We start from the raw sequence: 25,666 nt of genomic DNA, 5'->3' as shown, positions 1-25,666 counted from the left end.
CATTCATCCTATCATTCTCTCCAGGGCTAATCAAATCAGTACCACTTTGTGTAAAGTAAACAGATTTTTTTTTCTCTCTGGATAGACTGTCCCCTGTTATAGCAAACACTCATGAATTGACCGATAACACCTTAATATACAGAGGACCGCAGAGCTTGACCATGTATTGGCGCTGGCTCACCGTGTGGCTGCCCTCCCGCCTGTCTCCGGTTCCACGCGCCTCTGGGTCGTTCTCTCTCTTTGAGAGCGAGCGAACATTGTGATGCCGCAATAGCAAAATGTTAACCACCTCGCCTGTTATGCATGAGGTCGTGGGTTCGATCCCGACCCTGACACCTGTGTATCTTGAGTTTACACTTCTCCCTGTGGTCGTGTGGATTTTTCTCTGGGTTCTTCCGTTCTTTCCCTCCACATTTCACCATTAGTTCAGGACTGCCAATGTAAGTGAGCAGTGCCGCATGGTAGCTTGGCCATAAAGACACATTGATATTTTTCTCCTTCTGTCTGAGAGTGTGTCCATGGGGTCATATTTAAGTCTGTCTTTAAAACTCGTCTCTTTAAACTGGCATTCACTCTCTAGTTCTGGCCATTCACCCTGCAGGTTCTGTTTATTTCCTGATTTTCATACACAGTGGCGCATTGAAATCTACGGATGAAATGCGTCTTATAAATGTAAATTATTATCGTACAGTAATATGCTACTGATGCACTGTAATCAAGCATCTATTCATCCGTCAAAATGCATTCCTGCACTTTCGACGGCGGCATTGATTGGCGCGAGTGAAGAGTCGTTGATCGCTAATTTGTTGTGTGGCACTGTAATGAGTCTGTGTCATCCCTGCAGCTACTAGAGTTGCGACCCCGTCCCCCCCCCAAATGGTGACGTTTCACCAAATAGCGAGCGAGAGGCCATGTCTACCGATGCAGAATTGTAAGCAAGTGCACTTTTAAAGCTGTTGGATATTGTGGCATGGCTGCGTGCGTGCCGTGTTCGCGTCTCCCTCCTTGGCGTCGTGTCGGCCGCATGCGTTGACTTTTTTGGGTTTATTTCGTGGCAATTTTCAATTCTGGAAAGTTCAACTTTCAAGTTAATTTTCATTTCGACAGGTTCAGAACTCCAGGGACCAGAATAGTCTCATATTTTAAGTGTGACCTGGGTTTCCAAATATGACATGTACAAACAAACAAAACCAGGTGATTTGCAGGTTATTTGTTAGCATTATCATGTTTGGCCAATAACAGTTAAATTGTGTGTTATTTTGAGCTTTGTGTACTCTAGTACTACATAATCATTTTGTCATTTCGTAATTGCCCCATTCGAAAGCCCATTGTTGCCAATACAGCATTTGTTACTTTAATTCTCAGGGATGATTGCACATCTGGAAGTATTCTGCTCACAGCTGTGGGCGGTGGTCCGTCTGTACCAGTGGCTGGCTTGGCACACAGCAAGGCGTCGTGGATTGGTGGAGGTTTGCTGAGAAACAGTGAAGGGGAAACATCGAGCTCATAAACTAAAGTATTCCAAAACTATTTTATTTTAGCAGGTAAATTCCACTGAGCAATACAGCTCTCTTTCAGAAGGGACCAGGCCACAAATGACAGCTTTACGGAGTGCCTTATAGTGTGGACATTTATAACGGCCAAACACTCGCATGTTTCTAAATGTGGAGGGAAAAACCCAAAGGACCCGGAGACAAATCCACGCGTCCACGGGGAGAGACCCAGACATGCAAACTCCAAATCTACAGAGCTCGACCCAGTCCCTCCACAACATTCCAAGTCAGCTGTGGCCTCTGGAGCCCTCGCTTCCTGCGCTTGAGCTGCCCAGTGTTGTCAACGTTCTGGCTGAAGGGTGGCGACCCCACAGCGGCCCACTGCCATCGCCAATGAGCTTCCTCGACGAACGTACGTTCCGTAAGCACTGGCTGTGTTCCTAACGGCCAGTGACAAGCCCACTCGGCTAACGATCCTCCGGGCGTCCGCCCGCTGCTGCTGTGTATCTTTACTGTGTCCGTGTGTCTTGCCTGGGTTTGTTTGGTCGATGGAGCGAGAGAGCACGTGTCTGAACCGCCACAGACTCACATGCCAAAGAAAGTCCTTCCTGGGCGGATGGTCGCGTCATTCCAAGCTTGGGGACCTGCTCGTGCAGCAGTATTAAAGTAAATGGGGACACTGCAGTCGATTGGCAGGCCAGTGTGGTGGGGTGAAGTGTGGGTACTTTCACCTGTTCCAAAATGTATGGCTGGGATGGAAGGGTGTTCCAAAATACCCTGTTGAAGGGCTCACTCGAGCAACTGCAGGGCTGCCCCTTTACCTCCATTGGGATGTGAGTCCAATGCAGTGCAGCTATTGAGTGTTTGGCTTCGTGTGGGAGGAGAGCCGAGTACCCGGAGGAAACCTCACGCATACGAGGGAAGGGACGCTCAACACTCCGCGCACGTTCAATCCACAGACGGGAGCAACCCAAGATATAATAGGGTCCGTGAGTCAGAGGTCGCAGCCCCCTTGGCTCTGCCCAGCAGGCTTTGGCCACGAGACATCACGACGAGCTGCCCCCTCGGGCTACTTGGCACACTTCTGTCTACCAGGTAACGTCCCAGTTCCGCAGTATGAAGCTTCGTGCGTGGTGGGGTCACAGACGCTTCGCGCAGCTTCCCAATTACTGCTGCGACAAGATGAGCACCCTGAGCCCTCTGACCTCGCTGCGCACGAGCGCGCACGGACACACATACGCACGGACACACATACGCACGGACACGCATACGCACGGACACACATACGCACGGACACACATACGCACGGACACGCACGAGTGGACACGCGCACGCACGGACACGCACACGCACAAACACGCACACGCACGGACACACACACACACGAGTAGACACGAAGACGAGCAGGCACGCGAGCGTGCAAATGTGCGTGGACACGTGCATGGACACGTGCATGGACACGTGGTGGCAGCCCTAGGGCAGTGGTTTCTCAACTTTCTTTGGCTACTGTGACCCCCCTTGTTGAATTTTGTTTCAACCGTCATGGTGCTGAGAAATAAAAGTATGACTAATGGACATCAATATTTTAAACAATTGCCCATTTTGTGAGGTATCCTAACTAGCTCGCAACTGCAATTGAGTAATGTGTTCGCGCCCGCTGGTTACGCTTGTTAACCACATTGTTTATGATCACTGAGTTTAGAAAGGTCTCTTATATCATTGAAGGTTACCACGTGGATTTACACGTTATCCTAGTGATTTTACATTGGCAGATTCATACGTGATTATTCACCAGCGACTCTCATGTATGATATAATTTCACACATTTATAAATCACCGCACGTTCCCCTTAGGACATGGCCACGTGTGCCCCCAGGGATCCGCGCACCGCTCGAGGACGCTCTGTTGCACAACGCGCGCAGAGCGCAGTGGCCCCGAGTCGCGGCTCCCCGTGCCTCGGCCGCGTCTGCTTGAGATGCACAATGCACATTCTAATGATATTCAAATGTATACAGCACACTAGAAACGAGGATTGCTACCTGTTTGGGAGGCAGGAATGAATTTGTGTCGAGGTCTGGTACTATTATTGTGTTGAACTTTATCGCAGAATAAAGCGTAGTGTTTATTGGCACTATAAAGCTATAAACTATTTGTATTTCACCAGGTAAGGCCCACTGAGCTATGTGATAGCTCAACAAAGTGGCTTATCACGTGGACAATTTACAGCAGCAGCCACATACTCTAAACGCGCGTTGTTGATTTTAAATTTGGAGGGAAACACCGGAGGACCTGGAGATAAATCCACACGACCACGGGGAGAGAGAGACATGCAAACTGCAAATGTACAGGCGTCGGGGCTGGGATCGAACCCACGTCCTCCTGCATACCTGGCGAGGGAGTTAACATTTCGCCACGAGCGGAGCATGAGTGTTTGAGCACGGGGAAGCGAGAGTGCTTGCTTGAATCGGAAGGCACAACGCAGTACGATTGCCTTGCAAGTCTTCAGCCGCGGCCGTGGCATCTCCTCTGGGGTACAACACCCCGACATCGTCTTGATGCCCACACCAATTAACGGGCTTTTTTTTCTCTCTCTAAATGTTCCCACGGTGAATTAACCAAAATAAAAAAAATCTAGGACCCATGCAAGCTCTGCCTCCGTTTCAGAGGCAAATGGTGCAATTAAGGGCCCTTTGTAACTCACCGGTGGGTGGCGGGCGGCCGCTCGAAATGTCGTTCTCATTAGCGAGCAACACAGTCGGCCAATCAGGACTCCTCGTGGCTTCCACGCTCCCCTAAAAACCGGAGTGGGGGGATCAACCCCGAAGTAAATTCTATTCCAATCAGTGAAACGCGATAAAGCGCGCGTCCCCTGCGACAAGTGGCCGTGACCCCCACGGAGTCCTCCTGAGCGCCGTTTGCAATTTCAGCTCTAAGAGATGATTTCGTGAAATTCCACAATGGTCGTGGCTAGGCAATTCGAGCGAAAGTGAAGTTTGTTGGGACCATAATTAGGCTCTTGACCACGTGCGCTGTTTCATTTGTATCCAAAGTCTCGCCAAGTGCAGACAGAGAGAAGAGCTGCAATCAGAACTACATTCAGCAAAATCAATTGACTTGTGTGTGTCTACGTCGCGTGCCACTGCGTAAGAATATTTTTCTGCGCCTTTGTTTTTGAAGGTAGATTGCTCCAAACACCCGAAACATATTCGAACAATTAGCCGGGCGGTGGTGGCTGGTTACAGGGCCTGTGGTCCGGCACTGTGGAGGCAGCAAGGGTTGGTGGATGGCGCGAACGCTGTGAAACTCCCTTCCTGTGGGTGTCGAGATGTCACACTCGAGCTCACCGGGAGAACGCGTGGGTTCCCCCCGGCTGTTCCAGTTCCCTCGCACATGTAAACGCCTATTAATTGGCTAATTACGCCTTCATATACAGAGGACTGCAGAGCTTGGGCAGTTGTTGGTGGTGTGCTCACTGCGTGGCTGCTGCTGCTGCTTCCCCGCTCATGTGGTTCTTCCTGATGCCTCTGGGTCGTCTTCTTTGTCTCTCTCTAGGACAGAGCGATGAGCGAATACAATGGGATGGCACTTTACAAGTTTACATTATCATCATCAACACTTGCACGATTACGCAACCTTTGCATTTCGCCTTCCAAACACTTCCCAACCTTTACTCTTTGGTTATTTCGGTAAAGTCACGTGTTGATGTTACCGAAAGAACCTAAGAGCATGGATTCCTGCAGCCACGAAAGCTTCAAATTAAGATTACCAACCTTTTTTATTGTCTGTGGCTTTTGTTTGAATAGCAATATGCTTATGGATCTACCTCTTAATTTGTTCAGCAGTGAGATAAGCTTCTGGGTGACGAAGACCGTTTATTCCTCCTCCTCCACGGGAAGAAGATCAGAGGCGATTCGTGTCGTCGATTTGCTCCATTGTTGGGGCTTCTCGTAATTCAGATCACCGATCACTTCCAGGGTGGCACGGAACGCTGGCGTGTCGTCTCGCCGCTCCCGCCTCTTCTGCCTTTGCTCTCCTCGTGTTTAGCTCTTTGTTTTATTTCCCTTTGTTGCCTTTTCCACCTTTCCTTGCTTTTCTGGGCGAATGTTTTTTTACTTTTCGTTATTTTAACTAGCGTCCTGAGAACGATTGTTTGAGGGCGCTTTATAAATGATCAATTCGCGCGCGTTGGGGTTCTCGTAATTCACAACGGAGTATGATTCGCGGTAGATTTTTTTGGGCGAGGGTCGGTCGCGCAAATATAAATGCGCGCCAAGGTACGCGAGTTGTCGCGCGAGATCAAGCGTGGGCAACTTGACGACAGGTCCGGCAGTACCGGGGGGCCTCGCTCAGTCTCACATTGTTTTTCAATGGGGGGGGGGGGGATCCAGCTCACGTTTCTATAGTGGGGGGGGCAATGACGACGTCGGATGCCGCTCTGTGGGATCCCAATGCGGTATTCGCAGATACATTTTCAGCATCGGGATGTTTTGGTCAACACCGGTTGTTTTGCATGGGTTGTTATTTTTTTTATTTAGTTTTTTGTTTTAGCTATGGGAGGAAACCGGTGGAACCTGGAAGAAAACCCCACACAGAATGGGGGGAGAACAAACAAACATACAAACTACACGTGGAAAGGATCCCGAGCCAAGAAATTGAACCCAGGGCTTTATAGCTGCGTGGCACAAATGTCACCTCTGTGCCACCTTGCCGCCCAGCTAAATAAAGCACGCTTATTTTTTGTAAGTGGAGGGACAGATGTGTTAAGGAGACATTCTGCCGGAGTATATATATTTACGTTTGTTACCGGGATGTTTTAAGTTTGAACGCGGCGTTAATGACGACCACGGTGAACATCGTTTGGTTTGTTCTTCTGCAGGCAGTGCCAGCACAGTCCCCTGATGTTGCGTCTGAGTTTGCATCCAGAATAAACTCTTGCTGTGGCCGGCCAGCCACGGTCAGAGCTGCGCACGTGCGCGGCGCTGACGCTGACGCTGCCATCCGCTGCACCCCCTTCCCCCCCCTGCCCTGCTCCCCGCAGATCCGCCCGGAGCTGCTGCATGAGCTGCGCTCCGAGTCGTGCAAGGGGCGCATCCTGCGTCGCGCCATCAGCGTGCCCGCCGACAGCCCCATCATCGTGCGTCCCGCCGACGTGGACACGGGTAGGTGGCCTTGCGGCGCTCCCCCCGCAACACCGCGGATGGCCGCCCGCCCGCCCGCCCGCCCCCTTGTGTGCGGGCACGCGCCCCCGGCGCAAGAAAGTTGCGGCACGCCGATGAGGCCCTGTCGAGTTCGGGACGACGGTTCGTTTGAGACGCGCTCCTGCAGGTCTGCGACGCACGTCCCTATCTCTCGTCTTGACGAGGAGGCCGCGGCACTGCCTGGTTTGCCCTTGCAATCGGTTTGAGCAGCTTTTGTGGAACATGCGAGGGGTGAGAGAGCAAATGCAGCAGTGGGGACCACGAGCCAAGCAGTCGCCGTCAAAGCCCGCACAAGACTGCACACGATCGGAATTGAGCAGAATTAATCATTCAAGGTGAACGTGTAGGCTACTCTGCAATATTCATTCCTTTGAGTTCTCATTTGAATTTGATGCAAACGCAGAAATCAAACTTTTGCAAACGATTGCTGGACACCATTGCAATGTGGACACCATTGCTGTGGTTGCTGTCCCTCTTGTGTTGATTTTTTTTTAATCTTGCACCAATGCATGATGTTGGACCTGGTGTGTTCTTTTCTTTGACGTTCCTGATCGCACTCCTAGAGAATGTGGCATGGAATATGTGAATGTGCCGTTTAAGAAGTTGATGAGTTTCCACAAAATACTACTTTTGCTATTTTAAGACCCACAGCACTTTCTTTACGTTTAATACAATGCAGTTAATTTATTCAAAATGTGAAGTGTAGGTTCTGCACTTAAAATTCTTACTTATTCAGAAATACTACGTTTTTTCTAAACTGCAGCAAGTTGCGGTTGTACAGGGCCAGGAAGGTGGCAGCCCCATTCCCTTGAGAATGGGGCTGCCGTGTGGCCAGTGCGTGGAGGCTTGCCGCTGCACCTCTTCGCAACGCCTCCGTTGTGAGATGGCTCCTCTCCTAATGAGGCCTCCTGGGAGGAGCTGTGCCATGGTTTTCCGAAAGTTCAGGCCACGAAAGTTATTTTTCCTGTTGTTGAGGAAAGCGCTTTGGTGGCTCACAGTAGCGAGTGACGGTGTGGGCCGTGATTGTGGTGCGAGTGGCCATGCCTACATGCACAAGTAAGTAAACCTTGAAACAAGGCGCTAAGCTCATCTTATTTTACACATTCATGTAGGGCGCCCATGATCAAGGCGCTTAACGTTATTAAAAAAAAAGGGTATCGACAAAGCAATAATGTAGATGGCGGGTGGGGTGCGAGGGATGAGGAATGGGCGAGCACGGTAGAGGGGTGCATGGGGGAGGGGGTGGGAATATATGGGGGGTCGGAGGGGAGGGGAAGAGGAAGGGAATGGGCAATGGAGTAGAGGGTGAGGCTGTAAGAGATGAGCGGGCAGGTGGTTAAGGAGGGGGGGGGGGGACTGCTTCATAAATCTGTATGAACAGAGCCCACGTACTACCCAGCTCAACTGAACACTGGAGCGGTCCTCATGTCCTCTGAGCAGCCCTGAGCGTGCAGTGGACGTTCGACATTCCCATATCAGATACATTTTCATAGCTCGTTGAATTTTGCTGTCGTGTATTTTACTTCTTCACAACATATTGATGAAATAACAAAGTCAATAATTAAAGTTGTAAATAAATAGGCATCAATTATGTTAATGATTTGCATTCCAGGGTAATTGACGACATGGTGATTATAGGATGTCATACATATCGTAGTGAGTGTAATTGACAGCACGTGCATTATAGGCATTAGAGTGTTTAATGAGAGGGGGATTTACAGCGGGCGTACGTTGAAGGAAGGTCCGATAATGGCTCTCTACAGGCCTATGCATATCGAAGGATCTGTGTAATGCATTTCAGATAAAATCTCAGAGACTTGGCAGCAATGCAAGAGAGCATGTATACGCTGCTTTTCACGATCATGTTTGGTTTCTCAAAACCAAACCTGCTGTCGCTCAATCCGCTGGAGCGCAACGCGCCTGAAGAATTTTCACGCTTAGAATGGCGCTGAGAAAATGGACGGACGGAGTACCACATGGGGTTTCGACAGACCGACACAAATGAAGTCCCTCGTGGAACTGTTCAGGAAAGCAAGCGGCCCTGGGCAGGACGCGTCGCTAGAAGGGGCAATAGCCGACGGCCGAGACCGGCGACGCTGTGGCAGCCGGACGATGAGGGAACACACCAGCGAGGGCGACCTCCGCGGAGATGGAGCGATTGGATCAGCTCGCGCGCAGGACCCCTTCATCCAGCAGTGGATGGAACTTTGTTGGTCAGACTCCAGGGAGCACAGGATGAATTACAAGTGCCGGATTTTTCGTTAACACTACTTTACAATTACAAAAACAAAGTATTGCAAGATAAAGTTTTGGGCAATGACCTTTCTTCCGATCACAGAGAAGGATATGATCTAAAATTCATGGAGGCATACTTTATTCAAAGGGGAAAGTTACTTTATTCACACACACGCACACACACATAGCTAGCGTTAGACTGTGCGCCGCTGCTCCCTTTGCCGCTGCGGGGCCATCACACACATGCAAATTCATGGATAACGGTTTCTGGAGGTCACTCCCTGAAGGTCGTGTCTCATACTGTATTCTCGCTGTATCAGACCACCCGAGCCAAAAATTCAACACGTTCGTCAATAACACCGAGGAACAAATGTGTGTCATTTGGGGCGCCGCAGTGCCGAGATGTCAACTACCTCGCCTGGTATACAGGATATTCTTGGGTGTTTCGGTAAAGTCACATAGATAGGTTCAAAGAAAATAACAAAAAATAACATTTTTTTTTTATTTTCTTTGAACCTATCTATGTGACTTTACCGAAAGACCCAAGAATATGAATTCCTGCAGTCACGAAAGCTTTAAGTCATGATATACAGGAGTTCATGGATTCGATCCCGATCCTGACGATGCCTGCTATATATTTGGAGTTTGTGTGTCTCTCTCCCCATGGTCGTGGAGATTTTTCCTCCGGATCCTCAATTTTTTCCTCTCCACATTTAGAAATCTGCGTTTAGACTATTTGGCTGCTATATACATTTCCACGTGATAAGCCACTTTGGTTGAGCTATCATTTGTGGCCAGGTCGCTTCCAAAAAAAACAGCTGTATAGCTCAGTGGGCCTTCCCTGGTAAAATAAAAAAAAGTTTAGTTTAGAGTTTTAATAGAAATAGGCGACATTTCGGGCAAGGGCTCTTCCTTCACATCACAGCACCCTAGCGGTGATGAGCAGCAGCGCAACACGCCTGCCTGCTCGCCCGCCCGCCCGCTGTGAGAATGAGACGGACGGGCCGCTCCGCCCCGCTGTGCCCGACGGACACACGGAGCTCCCCCAGCACGGAGCTACTCCGATTCCCAACAAGCGAACCCCACGGTACAATGCCCGCCGACCTCTCGGGGGTCAAGCAAGAGACCTTCAGGATGAGTAGTGAGAAATACACGTGCGGTGCATCCAGGATGCAAAAATTGTGCCCGTCTTGTAGGTCGCGTGGGCCTAGCGCACAAAAAAAAACCTCGCGTTGGTATTTTAATTGCAAAACTTGTACGACACTGTTACTCCTCGAATTGCTCGCAACTGCAGCTGTCTGACGGAGCTCGATGGATTATTATTTTTAACATGTATATAATGTTGGGGAACTTGGTAACTTTCGAATTAAATCGTTTTTTTTTTTATGAAATTATAACTTGCTCTTGGGAAAGGGCACGTCATGTATCCGATGATTGCCATTTGGTTCGTTATGTATTTTTCTCGAGTGTTGCACAGTTATAACTACTAGATTTCTTAAATATTGAAATTGCATTTTTTACGAAGATATAAATAGATTTAGAATGACATTTTATAATGTCATATCTACAATAGGAAATCGTCAAAATAAATTACTCAAAAGATTACAATTGAGTTAAAAACATTCATAATCACGGTAATTAAAGCTATTTTAACGGAGATAATTTAAAAACGTAAAACGTTACGATATTGTTAAGTTGTGACAATGTTTATCATTTTGATCACAACTATGAAAATTACAGACAGACCTGAACAATACAATAATTTTAAAAACTCTTTCCAGGAATCAATCCTGGGATACCATCCTGGGATACCAGGATTATGTTGCAGTGTGCTAATCATTGTGCCACCACTCCCACCTAACCAGACATCCTTACACATGGCTAGAACGAGACACCCACACACTGACACATATTAATAACCAGACACACACCGACACTTTATTTTAACTAGAAAGGCAAATATCCCCCGTATGGCTTCTTAACAGACTGTTGGGGCAAGTGCTGTTAGCGAGCATCTATGAAGGCTGGCACTGCACACGAGGGGGTGGGTGGCCAGCACCACGCCCCTGGCCACCTTTATCTCCATATTGCAAATGGTTACACATCGCACCACGTGCTCATTTGAGGTTGAGTCGACCTAGGGAAGCCCCATAACCAGTTAAGATAATCGTCACTGGTGCTGACCGTGAGTGGGAATCGAACTCGGGTCACTTGATTTGTAGCGCAGCGCGCTCGCTGCTCCCCACATAACTACTTCCACGTGGTTGTGACCAGTCACCGCACGCACCGCACGTCTTGAATGTGCAGTGGTAAAGCTGCACTTGGCATGGAATACACTTGGCAGGTGGCCTATGGCTGCCTCGTGCCCACAGAGCTGTGTTCAGACTGGAAGAGAACTGGTCCTGAAGTGCAACAAAAGGCCAACTGCCAGCGCCATGCCAGGCCCCTCACGGCCTTGACGAAGGATGATCAAGTTCACTTGCAGCTCTTGTGCATCATTCACACGACTCTTTCGTATCCACGACAGGATCATTGCAAGTTTTTCTGAACATTTAGAAACAAACGCCCGTGTTATTCCTCCATCGCAAGCGAACATTTACAATGTCAACAGTGGTATAGCAGGAGGGCAGCGATGTTAACCGGTTAAATTGCCAAAGTGGTGACATAGAGTGTGGAAGACGTGACGTTCCGGGGTCGTTTTTTGGACCAAGTGCCAGGCGAAGGGCAGTGACTCCATTGTGCCCCCTCCTAAATGGTGCCAAAGCATCCCTCCCGGATGTTAAAAGCAATCACGGGGTTATTTCCAGCGTTTTTCTCTGGAGATTAAAACACGCCTCGCTCTTCGTATTGACAGCGATTCAATCTTATCGGCGCGCAACCTGTACATTCTCACAGTGGGCATTCCCGTGGGCGTGGAGGTGTCCCTCCGTCATCCCGACATCTCGGACACTTTCTCCGCGTGCCCCATGTTCACCCCGGGTACAAGGATCCATCGGTTGTCTGTTTGCGGCAGGCACTGCGCGGTGCTACCTTGTCGAGGAACGCTCGGTCGATGGGAGATGATATTACAGCACTCGCCGTCGTCCTCGTCGTCGCAGGCTTCATATGTCGCCGTTTGCTTTGTAAACGTCTAGCGCGGCGGTGGCAAGGGGCGATCGCGTGATGATGATGCTCCAATGTTTATCACCGTGGGACCCGGTCCCGAGTGATCGAATCGGTGAAATGATCTTGACGACGTCGCCCGGGTCTAGGAAGTTCAGTCACCGCTTGCTGCGGGTTGCCTTCACCGTAAAAATGCTGCGCTCCATCTGCTTCACATCGGACGTTAGAGACCCCGTGACGTCATTTTACAGTGACAATAACAATGATAATATAATCAAAAAGCAGAGCAGATCGTGGATGTGTATTCTGTAAGCTGCGATTACCATGTAGAGTGCTGAGTGCTAACACTGATGATGCCAGGCGGGGTCTTATCTTTCTTCAGCTTATTTTGGGTTCAGGAGTTCAGTAAAATGTGTCCCAACAAATTATGAATATTTTTATCCTGTTGCACAACACCTGGATGTCGCGGCACTCTGTCGACCGGATAGAATTGGCTTTCGGAAGGGAACGTGGCTTATCTCCCGCTGGCAGGCCACTGCAACTCGGCACAAACTCTGCGAGGACATCCGGGCGTAACTGTGGATTAAGGTAATTTTGTTGGCATGAAATTAAGTCTGTATCTCACTTTTCAAATTTAATTAATGGAGTAATGCTGTTCATCACTCGCCCCAACGTACCAGTTGTGGTCTATCTGCCACTCGGCGCGCGTCGTCACGGTCACTGCAAGATCCGACCGTGTCCGTCCAGTGCTCGCCGAGCTGCATTGCCTTCCGGTTGCTGAACGGAAACGTTACGAAGGTCGCACTCGGTACACGCACAAAATGCTTGCCACAAGCGAACCACAGTACCTTGACGATCTCGTCAAGAAGCATAAACCATCGAGTGAACTCCGGTCATCCTCGGAGTGGCTTTTGACTCGCCATCGAATATAGACGGCCACAACATCGCACGCCTGTGTGGCGAAGCTTTCACCTTGAACTTCAATCAATCGTCACTGCTGCTACACAAAGCACAGATGGGGCCGAAGTTGGAATCCTGTTGTCACAGCTGGGGTGGAGCACCCAGTTCCTGCCTCACTGCAGTCGATGGGATTCACCGCAAAGCAGCAGTCGGGGTGACTGATGATCCAGCACCCACTGGTTCACTCCAGTCTCTCTCTTGCTCACCCACCGGCAGTCAGTCACCTCCTTATCACTCTTCTACCACTACTACCATGGTTACTGTTCCCGTGAACTTTACTCGCTGATTCCTCTTGTCATCCACACTGTGTCCATCCACTACACCACAGATCACAACAACACACTCACGCACTCGCTCATGCACTTGCTCACCCACTCACTCACCCACTCACTCACACACTCACCCACTCACCCACCCACTCACCCACTGACCACACTGCTGGTCACAACAACACACTCACCCACTCACTCACCCACTCACCCACTCGCTCACACACTCACTCACCCACCTACCCACTCACCATACTGCTGGTCACAACACTTCTCTGTACGGTTTAACACGTAGGCTTTTGCGACCAATATCATCCATAGTAGAGGTTATGGATGATATCTAACCCAAAAACCTTTTATGGACTTCTCTGTACGCTTATTTCCTTTCACTGACGATGGAAATGTTTTCCCATCGTCTCTTTTTTCCCATCTGCCTTTATCACCGTAACCTTTCTCAGATAAAAAATAACGTGTTACACCACTCGTATCGATTCACAGCTGGCATGGTGCTGCTTGTTGCTCGCCGCTTGACGTTTGTAGCATTTGGGCACTGCTCCCAGCAACGAGTGCTAAATACATAAAGTGACCCTTTGAACGTTTCTCGATTTGTTTTACGATTTTTGAACGTACATTGTTTCCTGTTTAGGCAGTCAGACTCATTTATTCTTCCCAGCGACCTCATTGTTGATGGCGAGATGTTAACTACCTCGCCTGGTATGCAGGAGGTCGTGGGTTCGATACCAACCCTGATGCCTGTAAATTTGGAGTTTGCGTGTCTCGCTGTCCCTGTGGTGGCATGGATTTTTCTCCAGATCCTCCGGTTTTTCCGCTCCCCGTTTAGAATCGACAACACACGTTCAGAGTATGCGGCTGCAATAGAAATTTTCACACGATGTTGAGCCACTTCGTCGGGCTATAATTTGTGATCGCAAGGTGCTTATGACAGCAGCTACACAGTTGGGGCCGGGGGGGGGGCATGCCGGGTCACGTGTCCCTGTGAACACGTCGCCACTGTGGGGGCTTCGACGCCCTCCGCTGTAAAAACCCTGGCGTACTTAGAACCCCGCGGTGCACGATGAACGCGGGTGATTCCCGCGTCGAGCGTCGTTCGAATGCGACAAATTCACCGTTGGGAAATAATTGCGGCCCACGGTAGCTGCAGTGTGGCTAATGTCACGCGAGAGCCGCTGGTGCACGTGCCGCGCTGATTGGCTGCCCGATGTGTGCGCCCGGTCCTGCGGCGCGTTCTCTCTCGGTCACTCTTAATGAGGGCCGCCACCTCCTCCGCCGTAGACCAAACCCCGAGTTGTTTCTCCGTCAGCCCGGGTCTGTCAACACCGTGCAGTTTACCTCGATAAAGTTCAACGCGACAGACACCGGGTACCTGATCTCAGCACAATCGACTCCCGCCGCCCGAACACGGACGCCGATCCGCGGGGACCCTCCGGGGTCAAACCCCGACGCTTGACGCTGAGTTGTAGCCACTCTGCGACATCCCCCTCTCTCTGCAGTGTGGGGACATCATTGGGCAAACCGGGTCTAGGAAGCGACTCTCTCGGCCTTTGCCTCGCCCGCTCCCCTTTGTTTTGGCGCCGGACGCGGGTTCTGTGAACTGCAGGTGTGCACTGTTGTAATATGAGTAGCAACATGAATAGGGAGCCAATACGCCTGGTTCGCATCATATCTGTTCTTCCACACACGAGATAAATGTTTATGGAAGTCACACGGCCTTCTGAGAGTATGTATGTATTACAGTCTGTTCTCCTATAACGCGTAGTTTTCATGACGCGAAGTGGATATAACGCAATGAATGTATTTAGGGAACGCATTTTTTATAACGCGGATGCGAATTGGATATAACGCGATTGAAAAGAAGTCCGTCGCGCGAGTAGCAATAAGCGGTTATACGGCTGCCTCGGCGTAGCATCACACAAGGCATTGGGATGCTGCTGGATGCTTCGAGATGCTACCCACACGCCTCGGTCTTTCTTCAGCCTGCGTACGCATCTCACGTGTTATCGTGGACTGCGCTTTATCCTATATTATTTATTATAACGCGATTTTTCCATCACGCGATGTTGTTCAGGAACGCAACTAATACTACCGCATTATAGGAAAACACTGCATGTAAAACTTCTTTTGCACCATACGTAGCCAACTGTGCTAATCGGAGATGCATCCTTTCAGCAGCATTGGTTTAAGGCGAGCAAAACTCTGGTCCGGTTTCGACATTACATGTCTCATCAGCAGCGTTAAGCTCACTTTAACCACTGCAGGTGGACTGCCACATGTGTATATGTCGTTTTTTTAAATCTTCCCTGAATGAAACGTATCTCAATCCGTGCCGCGGGGCCACTCTGAGATTCTCCCGCGAGCCCAAGACACTCCAAGCCAAGTCACAGTCCCTTACAAAAAGGCCTCGATGGCGAGATATTAACTACCTCGCCTGGTATGCAGGAGGTCGTGGGTTCGATCCTGACGCCTGTATATGTTCGAGTTTGCATGTTTCTCTCTCCCCATGGCGGCGTGGCTTTTTCTCCGGGTCTTCCGGGTTTTCTCTCCACATTTAGAATCAACATCACGCGTTTAGAGTATTTGGCTGCTATAACTTACCACGTGATAAGCCACTTCGTTGAGCTATCATTTGTGAGGGCGAGGTCGCTTCTGAAAAAGAGCTACATAGCTCACTGGGCCTTACCTGTTAAAATACGAAATGTTTTTAACGTAGTTTTTTTTTTTGAAATGCGCATGGTGTTTGGGTAATTGGCAGCATCTTGCGAGCCCCCCCCCCCGCATCAATTCGAATGCGCCCAGAGGAAGCTGTTGCTCGTTTGAAACGTTTTACAACACGAATGCAACTGGACGCTGATTAATAAATGTTATTCTCTAAAATAGAGGTTTTTTTTCTTTTTTGGGTTAGATCGCGTAAATATAAATGTGTCGTTAAACCCGCCACCACCCGACACACCGGTGTGCTGCACTCGTAACTAATTGGCATGTTTTGTTTACGTGACAAACCTTACTTAATTGGCAGTGTCGGGTGGTGGCGGGTTTAACGACACATTTATATTTATGCGATCTAACCCAAAAAAGAGAAACCTCTTATGGATAATATTGGTCGCGAAAGCCCACTACGTGTTAAACCAAACGTTACTTTCATTGGGTATCAGCGGTTGATTAGAGTCCTGCTACCGCAACCGCTCCACTTGTGCCTGGTGGTCCGCATGTAAATCCTGGACGTAAGAGGAGTGCACAGCCTGAGGTCCGGCTAGCGTATCCTCCTGGGATATGAGACGCTCCGGAAAAGCGAGACGCACCCAAAACCTGTGCCCCGTTGTAAGAGGAGTGCACAGCCTGAGGTCCGGCTAGCATATCCTCCTGGGATATGAGACGCTCCGGAAAAGCGAGACGCACCCAAAACCTGTGCCCCGTTGTAAGAGGAGTGCACAGCCTGAGGTCCGGCTAGCGTATCCTCCTGGGATTTGAGACGCTCCGGAAAAGCGAGACGCACCCAAAACCTGTGCCCCGTTGTAAGAGGAGTGCACAGCCTGAGGTCCGGCTAGCGTATCCTCCTGGGATATGAGACGCTCCGGAAAAGCGAGACGCACCCAAAGCCTGTGCCCCGTAGTCGGCATCGTTACGGCGCGCAGAGTCCGTCCCCGAGGGGTGCACGGCGAATCGGGGGCGACTGCCCCGGGCCCCGCGCTTTGGGTGGGGGGCCCGCGCTTTGGGTGAGGGGCCCGCGCTTTGGGTGGGGGCCCCGCGCTTTGGGTGGGGGGCCCGCGCTTTGGGTGGGGGCCCCGCGCTTTGGGTGGGGGGCCCGCGCTTTGGGTGGGGGCCCCGCGCTTTGGGTGGGGGGCCCGCGCTTTGGGTGAGGGGCCCGCGCTTTGGGTGGGGGCCCCGCGCTTTGGGTGGGGGGCCCGCGCTTTGGGTGAGGGGCCCGCGCTTTGGGTGGGGGGCCCGCGCTTTGGGTGAGGGGCCCGCGCTTCAACATCACTGTGTCCGATGGAATACATTGAAGACGTCAGGGGTGGGATTTGCCCCCATGGACGGCACTGGCTACGCATATCTGGTCTGTCCCACACTCTGCTGCTCACGGGTTAGAAGACGCACCCACAACTTGTGGTTTAAATCAGAGAGGGGGGTGGGTGGGGGAAGTGCGTCTTATAATCCGGAGAATACGGTAAACACGCAGTGTTTCAGATGTTACAAATCTACAAGTGATTAGAAGGGATTAGGTCAGTTTCTCTATCACCCACTAGAGGGGGGAAATGGGCCACGTGGTCAATAAAGATGTGGCCTCCCGCAATGGAGCCACCGTTTTTACGGCAGCCGTGCGTTTATTTAGCACGATAGCGCCGGTGCGGCGGTTGCATGTCGGTTGCATGCAGGGGTGTGAATGAGAGTGTGTGAGGGGTGTGTGAGGGGTGTGAATGAGAGTGAATGAGAGTGTGTGCAGCGTGTGTGCGGCGTGCGAGCTGCAGGGGAGCGGTGGTCTTCGTGAACGTCGCACTGCTCTACGAACCCGGCGTCCCGAGTTCAATGCCCGCTCACGACCAATAACACGGGCGAATATATGGACAGGTCCTGCGTCTCTCCCCTAGGTCGACTCAGACTTAAATGAGTACCTGGTATGGTGTGTAAACATCAGCACTGGGGAGACAAAGGCGGCCGGGCGTGGTGCTGGCCACCCATTCCCTCGTGTGCCGTGCCGGCCTTCATAGGTGTTCGCTAACAGCACTTGCCCCAACAATCTGTTGATGTCTATACGGGGGATCTTTGTCTTTGTGCTTCAAGGTAATGCCAAATCAATTTAAATTGAGACTAATGTATGCGTGCATTTGTTTGAAATGATTGTGTGTGGTTTCAAACGAGCCCGCGTGTCCACCGTCGGTGATTGCATTTTAAGTCCATAATTGAGGACGGCCTTAAAAAGCAATTTTAACAGAATAATTATGATTCGGTGCATTTAAATGTAATGTTTCATTCATTAGCGTGAAATGATTAGGCATCACGCGCGCCTGTACTGGGGCGGCAACGTGTTCCACACTCGCGACGGAGGTTCACGATTACAGGGAGGAAAAAAGTGCTTCTTATAAATTCGGAGAATACGGTAAACATGCTTACAATCCATTATAGAGGGGGGGGTTCCTTTTGGCTTAGGTTGTGTCAATATAAATGTGTCGTTAAACCCGCCACCACCCGACACAGCCACTTAGTGAGGTTTGTCACGTAAACAGAACATGGCAATTCGTTTCTAGTACTGCACACCGGTGTGTTGGAGAGTAAACCCACAAACATTTACAATTCGAGCACAAACGTTTTGCCGGTAATTGCAACCGTTGCAACCAGCATCACCAGGTGACAGCCAGAATTGTGGAAAAATCCTCCTGTTTCGGTCTTAAATAGCGGCATGAATGTGACGTCGTCACTTGTGAGGCAATCAGCTGCGAAGACCAGAGGGATGGGATGGGGGGGGTGCTTACAGTGTTTCAGATATTACAAGCAACACAGTCGGAATCCAGCGGGGGCACCCACAAAAAAATGTCCGCGCTTCACAATGGACGTTAAAAGTCCCCCGTGGCGCCAGTCGCAAGAGCAGGCCCCACCGTGCGCCGGCGTCGAGCTCCCAAAGTTGGCAAAAACTGATCGGCGACTTGGGTTTGAGCACAGCGATTATTGGCAGCGTAGATGGGTAAGCTTGGCAGGAATCTCCTGAAAAAAATGAGACTCAGTGAGGCTTTTCTGGGTAAACAAAGGGTGGGAGTCATAATACGTTGAAGCCTGAAGCCACTTTACCCCACCGAATGGATTCATGCCCAGGCGACACGGGACATTTAAACTGTCACGCGCGCATACAACGTGTACACCAGCGTACGTGCAGTGGAGCCTGTTTACGGACCGAGACCTTGACAAACATGAATGTTGGAGACTATTACGTATTCTTGTTTCTTGTAAAAAAAAAGAGCGGGAATGTGGAACAAGGTGATGTGCGCGGAGTTTCAAGTCGACACAAACTCAGCGCCTTTTTACGGCAAAGGTTTTCACAGTTGTTGCTTAATGACTCCAAGAATCTCTCGGCATGTGGAACGAAACGTCTGACAATATTGGGTTCCTGGCGACAGTGGTGCAGGGTAGAGCTGTTTTCAAGCGAACTGACCGATTAGCACGGTTGGCTACGGAGGGTGCGAACGAAGTTCGTACATACGTACAATGTGAAGGTTGCGAGGTCAAATCCTGGTCAGGGGTTGACTCAGCTCAGTATCTCCCCTGGGTCAATACAATCGGTACCACTTGCGGGAAGGGAACAGTGATTAACCTCACCGTGGGAATGTTGAACTTCCTGCACTGGCCTCAGGGCCCACAGCGTGAAAACCGACCCCAGCGTTGGGCTATTACAGTGACCGGGCTTCTCCCGTCAGCTCCTTACACTTGAGAACCACAGGTATAATCGTGGGTGGCTGCGCTGGCGAAGTTCAAGACGTGGGACGCCGTTCCCCCCTGAGCCAAGCCTGGCCACATTAGCTGAAATGTAAATGGGATGTCGTTTTAAAGTGTTCTCTGCACGTGATGCGCCATTTTCCTGGTGCCTGGTCTTTTGCGACCACGTGCGATGTTTCTAAATTAACCGACGCGTGCGACACGGCGCAAATATTTTTATTCCGAGGGAGCGGTCAAAGCGGCCAGATTTGACCCTTCAGCCCCGTGGCCATTTCCGTGTGTCCCGGGCCGACCTTACATGCCGCGTGATGAATGTGCGACATCACGGCGGAGGTCTCCCGTGGCTGGCGCGACGTCCAGGTGGGGGGAGCCGCGTCTGTGCGTGTACGCTCGCGCGCTTCTCTTGCGCAAATGGTCAAACATCGCCAACGGCGAACGCCGCTTATGCCGCGCCGTCGGGAATGCGCAAGCCCCCGGCACGGGGGATCGATCGTGCTGTGCGTCGTTTGCGCGCTTGCGAGCTGTAAGACGCCATTAAGTCTTCTTCATTCAGGGCTCTTGGCAATTCAGCTGCCCTCCTCTCCCGCGGCGCGGCGTGGAGACGAGCCAGAGTTTACGTGCGCGATGCCTGTTGTTCTTCTCAGGGCGTTCGCCGGCGCTGGCTGCAAAATCCGGCGAGGCGTTTTGGTGCCTCCGACGGGTAATCGGTCCTGACGGGCAGTCAGCGGTTGGCCGCGCGCTCCGGCGTGCGTGTTCCCGACGTAATCTCGAAGCATTCTGCCGAATCTCTGATGACCGCAGCGGTGATTGCACGTAATGAGATGAGCGCCTGCAGGAGGGGCCGACGTGTCTACGCGCGTTACAAACGCTGACGGTTCAGCGGGCGCCAATGCGCGCACGCGTGTCGCGTATTGTGCTTTCACAAGCCAACGCAACTCGCGTAACTGGCCGGAGATGGCAGTGCACATTCGTCATACCCACACAAGCAAGGTGATTCGATCAGTGCTTAGCAATACCTAGTTTGTTATTGTTGTTAAAGTGACGTGTGTGATGCATTTCCACTAGATATGAAAAGGTAAAGGTGCAGCCCTGAAATGTCTTGCTCGCACGACTGCTGGCGGAAGGGCCTGCACTAGAGGGTCCTGTGGAGAGCCCCTCCAGAGTGTATTTTGGCCTCCTCTTCTATGCCGGTCAGGATTCTTTAGAAGAGGTGAGAATATCCACACTTTACCCCGCCACACGCGACCGGCCGATGGCCTAACCGTCGTGCATCAATTTATTAAACTTTTCTGTAACCAGGTACGGCCCACTCAGCTATGTAGCCCTTTTTTAAAAAGTAACCTGGCCACAAATGAAAGCTTAACGAAGTGGCTTATCATGTGGAAATTTATAGCAGCCAAATACTCTAAATATTCAAAATGTGTGGAAGGAAAAACCGGAGGATCCGGAGAAAAATCCACGCAACCACGGGAAGAGAGATACATAAACTCCAAATATACATCAGGGGTCGGGGTCGGGATTGAAACCACGACCTCCTGCATACCAGGCGAGGTAGTGTTTAACTGCCGCTCCAGGAGATTGAACTGGCGGCCCCTGGATTGCACGTTTGACGCGATAGTCATGAAGCCACATCTGTTAACGGGAGCACTGAAAACCCCTCTGAGGTCGCTTTTATCTCCCTCAGTCGACGGATTCTTTGCGGTCGGCGTGGTGGCTGCAGAAGTGCTGATGCCTGCGCGTGAAGGCGAACTCCGGAAAGAGCTCATGAACGAGCGCACGGCTTGTGCCTGGTGGAAGATTCACCGCGCGCAGACAACATCCTCACTCGGTCACCTGCTGTTCAGCGATCGATTGCAACGGGGGCCGGAGCAGCAGCAACGCAATCGCTGGTTGCGTGCGCCGCCTTCGGGCACTCGGGCTCCGTCGGATGCGCTCATGAGTGATGTTCTTGAGCAGTCTCGATTATTAAGTGCCGTGGGTTTTTTTTGCTGTTGTTGCTAAAGTCGACGCACGGCAGTGATTTTGCACAGCCAGGCTCGGATGAGTTAATGGCGACGATTCATTAGCGGCCCGGGATGCATTACACCCTGCTAACCACGCTGGGTTCTCGGGTATACGGATACTCTGATACACGGATACTCTGCTACACAGATACTCTGGTACACGGATACTCTGGTACACAGATACTCTGATACACGGATACTCTGATACACGGATACTCTGGTACACGGATACTCTGGTACACAGATACTCTGATACACGGATACTCTGGTACACGGATACTCTGATACACGGATACTCTGGTACACAGATACTCTGGTACACGGATACTCTGGTACACAGATACTCTGATACACGGATACTCTGGTACACGGATACTCTGATACACGGATACTCTGGTACACGGATACTCTGGTACACAGATACTCTGGTACACAGATACTCTGGTACACAGATACTCTGGTACACGGATACTCTGATACACGGATACTCTGGTACACGGATACTCTGGTACACAGATACTCTGGTACACAGATACTCTGGTACACGGATACTCTGGTACACAGATACTCTGGTACACAGATACTCTGGTACACAGATACTCTGATACACGGATACTCTGGTACACGGATACTCTGGTACACAGATACTCTGGTACACAGATACTCTGGTACACGGATACTCTGATACACGGATACTCTGGTACACGGATACTCTGGTACACGGATACTCTGGTACACAGATACTCTGATACACGGATACTCTGGTACACGGATACTCTGGTACACAGATACTCTGGTACACGGATACTCTGGTACACGGATACTCTGGTACACGGATACTCTGGTACACAGATACTCTGGTATACAGATACTCTGATACACGGATACTCTGATACACGGATACTCTGGTACACGGATACTCTGGTACACGGATACTCTGGTACACGGATACTCTGGCACACGGATACTCTGGTACACAGATACTCTGATACACGGATACTCTGGTACACGGATACTCTGATACACGGATACTCTGCTACACGGATACTCTGGCACACGGATACTCTGGTACACAGATACTCTGGTACACGGATACTCTGGTACACGGATACTCTGGTACACAGATACTCTGGTACACGGATACTCTGGTACACAGATACTCTGATACACGGATACTCTGGTACACGGATACTGTGGTACACGGATACTCTGGCACACGGATACTCTGGTACACGGATACTCTGGTACACGGATACTCTGGCACACGGATACTCTGGTACACAGATACTCTGATACACGGATACTCTGGCACACGGATACTCTGGTACACGGATACTATGGTACACGGATACTCTGGTACACGGATACTCTGGTACACGGATACTGTGGCACACGGATACTCTGGTACACGGATACTATGGTACACAGATACTCTGATACACGGATACTCTGGTACACGGATACTCTGGCACACGGATACTATGGTACACGGATACTCTGGTACACGGATACTCTGGTACACGGATACTGTGGCACACGGATACTCTGGTACACGGATACTATGGTACACAGATACTCTGATACACGGATACTCTGGCACATGGATACTATGGTACACGGATACTCTGGTACACAGATACTCTGATACACGGATACTCTGGTACACGGATACTCTGATACACGGATACTCTGGCACACGGATACTCTGGTACACGGATACTCTGGCACACGGATACTCTGGTACATGGATACTCTGGCACACGGATACTCTGGTACACGGATACTCTGATACACGGATACTCTGGCACACGGATACTCTGGTACACGGATACTCTGGTACACGGATACTCTGGTACACGGATACTCTGGTACACGGATACTCTGGTACACGGATACTCTGGTACACGGATACTCTGGCACACGGATACTCTGGTACACGGATACTCTGGCACACGGATACTCTGGTACACGGATACTCTGGCACACGGATACTCTGGTACACGGATACTCTGGTACACGGATACTCTGGCACACGGATACTGTGGCACACGGATACTCTGATACACGGATACTCTGGTACACGGATACTCTGGTACACGGATACTCTGGCACACGGATACTGTGGCACACGGATACTCTGGCACACGGATACTCTGGTACACGGATACTCTGGTACACGGATACTGTGGCACACGGATACTCTGGTACACGGATACTCTGGCACACGGATACTCTGGTACACGGATACTCTGGTACACGGATACTCTGGTACACGGATACTCTGGCACACGGATACTCTGGTACACGGATACTCTGGTACACGGATACTGTGGCACACGGATACTCTGGTACACGGATACTCTGGTACACGGATACTCTGGTACACGGATACTGTGGCACACGGATACTCTGGTACACGGATACTATGGTACACGGATACTCTGGTACACGGATACTCTGGTACACGGATACTCTGGTACACGGATACTCTGGTACACGGATACTCTGGTACACGGATACTGTGGCACACGGATACTCTGGTACACGGATACTGTGGCACACGGATACTCTGGTACACGGATACTCTGGTACACGGATACTCTGGTACACGGATACTCTGGCACACGGATACTCTGGTACACGGATACTCTGGTACACGGATACTGTGGCACACGGATACTCTGGTACACGGATACTCTGGTACACGGATACTCTGGTACACGGATACTGTGGCACACGGATACTCTGGTACACGGATACTATGGTACACGGATACTCTGGTACACGGATACTCTGGTACACGGATACTCTGGTACACGGATACTCTGGTACACGGATACTCTGGTACACGGATACTCTGGTACACGGATACTGTGGCACACGGATACTCTGGTACACGGATACTCTGGTACACGGATACTGTGGCACACGGATACTATGGTACACGGATACTCTGGTACACGGATACTCTGGCACACGGATACTCTGGTACACGGATACTCTGGTACACGGATACTCTGGTACACGGATACTGTGGCACACGGATACTGTGGTACACGGATACTCTGGTACACGGATACTCTGGTACACGGATACTCTGGTACACGGATACTGTGGCACACGGATACTCTGGTACACGGATACTGTGGTACACGGATACTCTGGTACACGGATACTGTGGCACACGGATACTCTGGTACACGGATACTCTGGTACACGGATACTGTGGCACACGGATACTCTGGTACACGGATACTATGGTACACGGATACTGTGGTACACGGATACTCTGGTACACGGATACTGTGGCACACGGATACTCTGGTACACGGATACTCTGGTACACGGATACTCTGGTACACGGATACTCTGGTACACGGATACTGTGGCACACGGATACTCTGGTACACGGATACTCTGGTACACGGATACTCTGGTACACGGATACTGTGGCACACGGATACTCTGGCACACGGATACTCTGGTACACGGATACTGTGGCACACGGATACTCTGGTACACGGATACTCTGGTACACGGATACTGTGGCACACGGATACTCTGGTACACGGATACTGTGGCACACGGATACTCTGGTACACGGATACTCTGGTACACGGATACTGTGGCACACGGATACTCTGGTACACAGATACTGTGGCACACGGATACTGTGGTACACGGATACTCTGGTACACGGATACTCTGGTACACGGATACTCTGGTACACGGATACTCTGGTACACGGATACTCTGGTACACGGATACTCTGGTACACGGATACTCTGGTACACGGATACTCTGGTACACGGATACTCTGGTACACGGATACTCTGGTACACGGATACTCTGGTACACGGATACTCTGGTACACGGATACTCTGGTACACGGATACTCTGGTACACGGATACTATGGTACACGGATACTCTGGTACACGGATACTCTGGTACACGGATACTCTGG

The 25,666-nt window shown here is 50.7% G+C and overlaps 1 protein-coding gene across 3 annotated transcripts in view; it reads left to right on the top strand.

Moving 5' to 3' along the window:
- Positions 1 to 25,666, top strand: part of LOC144937974 (ras GTPase-activating protein nGAP-like) — a 585,198-nt gene that overhangs the window by 170,440 nt on the left and 389,092 nt on the right. For all 3 annotated transcript variants that reach the window (XM_078865638.1, XM_078865636.1, XM_078865637.1), the window contains exon 3: positions 6,532 to 6,652. In XM_078865638.1, coding sequence (XP_078721764.1) covers positions 6,532 to 6,652 — 121 coding nt within the window. The remainder of the gene's footprint in view (positions 1 to 6,531; positions 6,653 to 25,666) is intronic.

This window comes from Lampetra fluviatilis, chromosome 20, assembly GCF_964198595.1.
Source record: "Lampetra fluviatilis chromosome 20, kcLamFluv1.1, whole genome shotgun sequence".
Lineage (NCBI taxonomy): Eukaryota > Metazoa > Chordata > Hyperoartia > Petromyzontiformes > Petromyzontidae > Lampetra > Lampetra fluviatilis.
The sequence above is the reverse complement of the archived record's forward strand: the minus strand, read 5'-3'. Positions and strand labels throughout refer to the sequence as shown.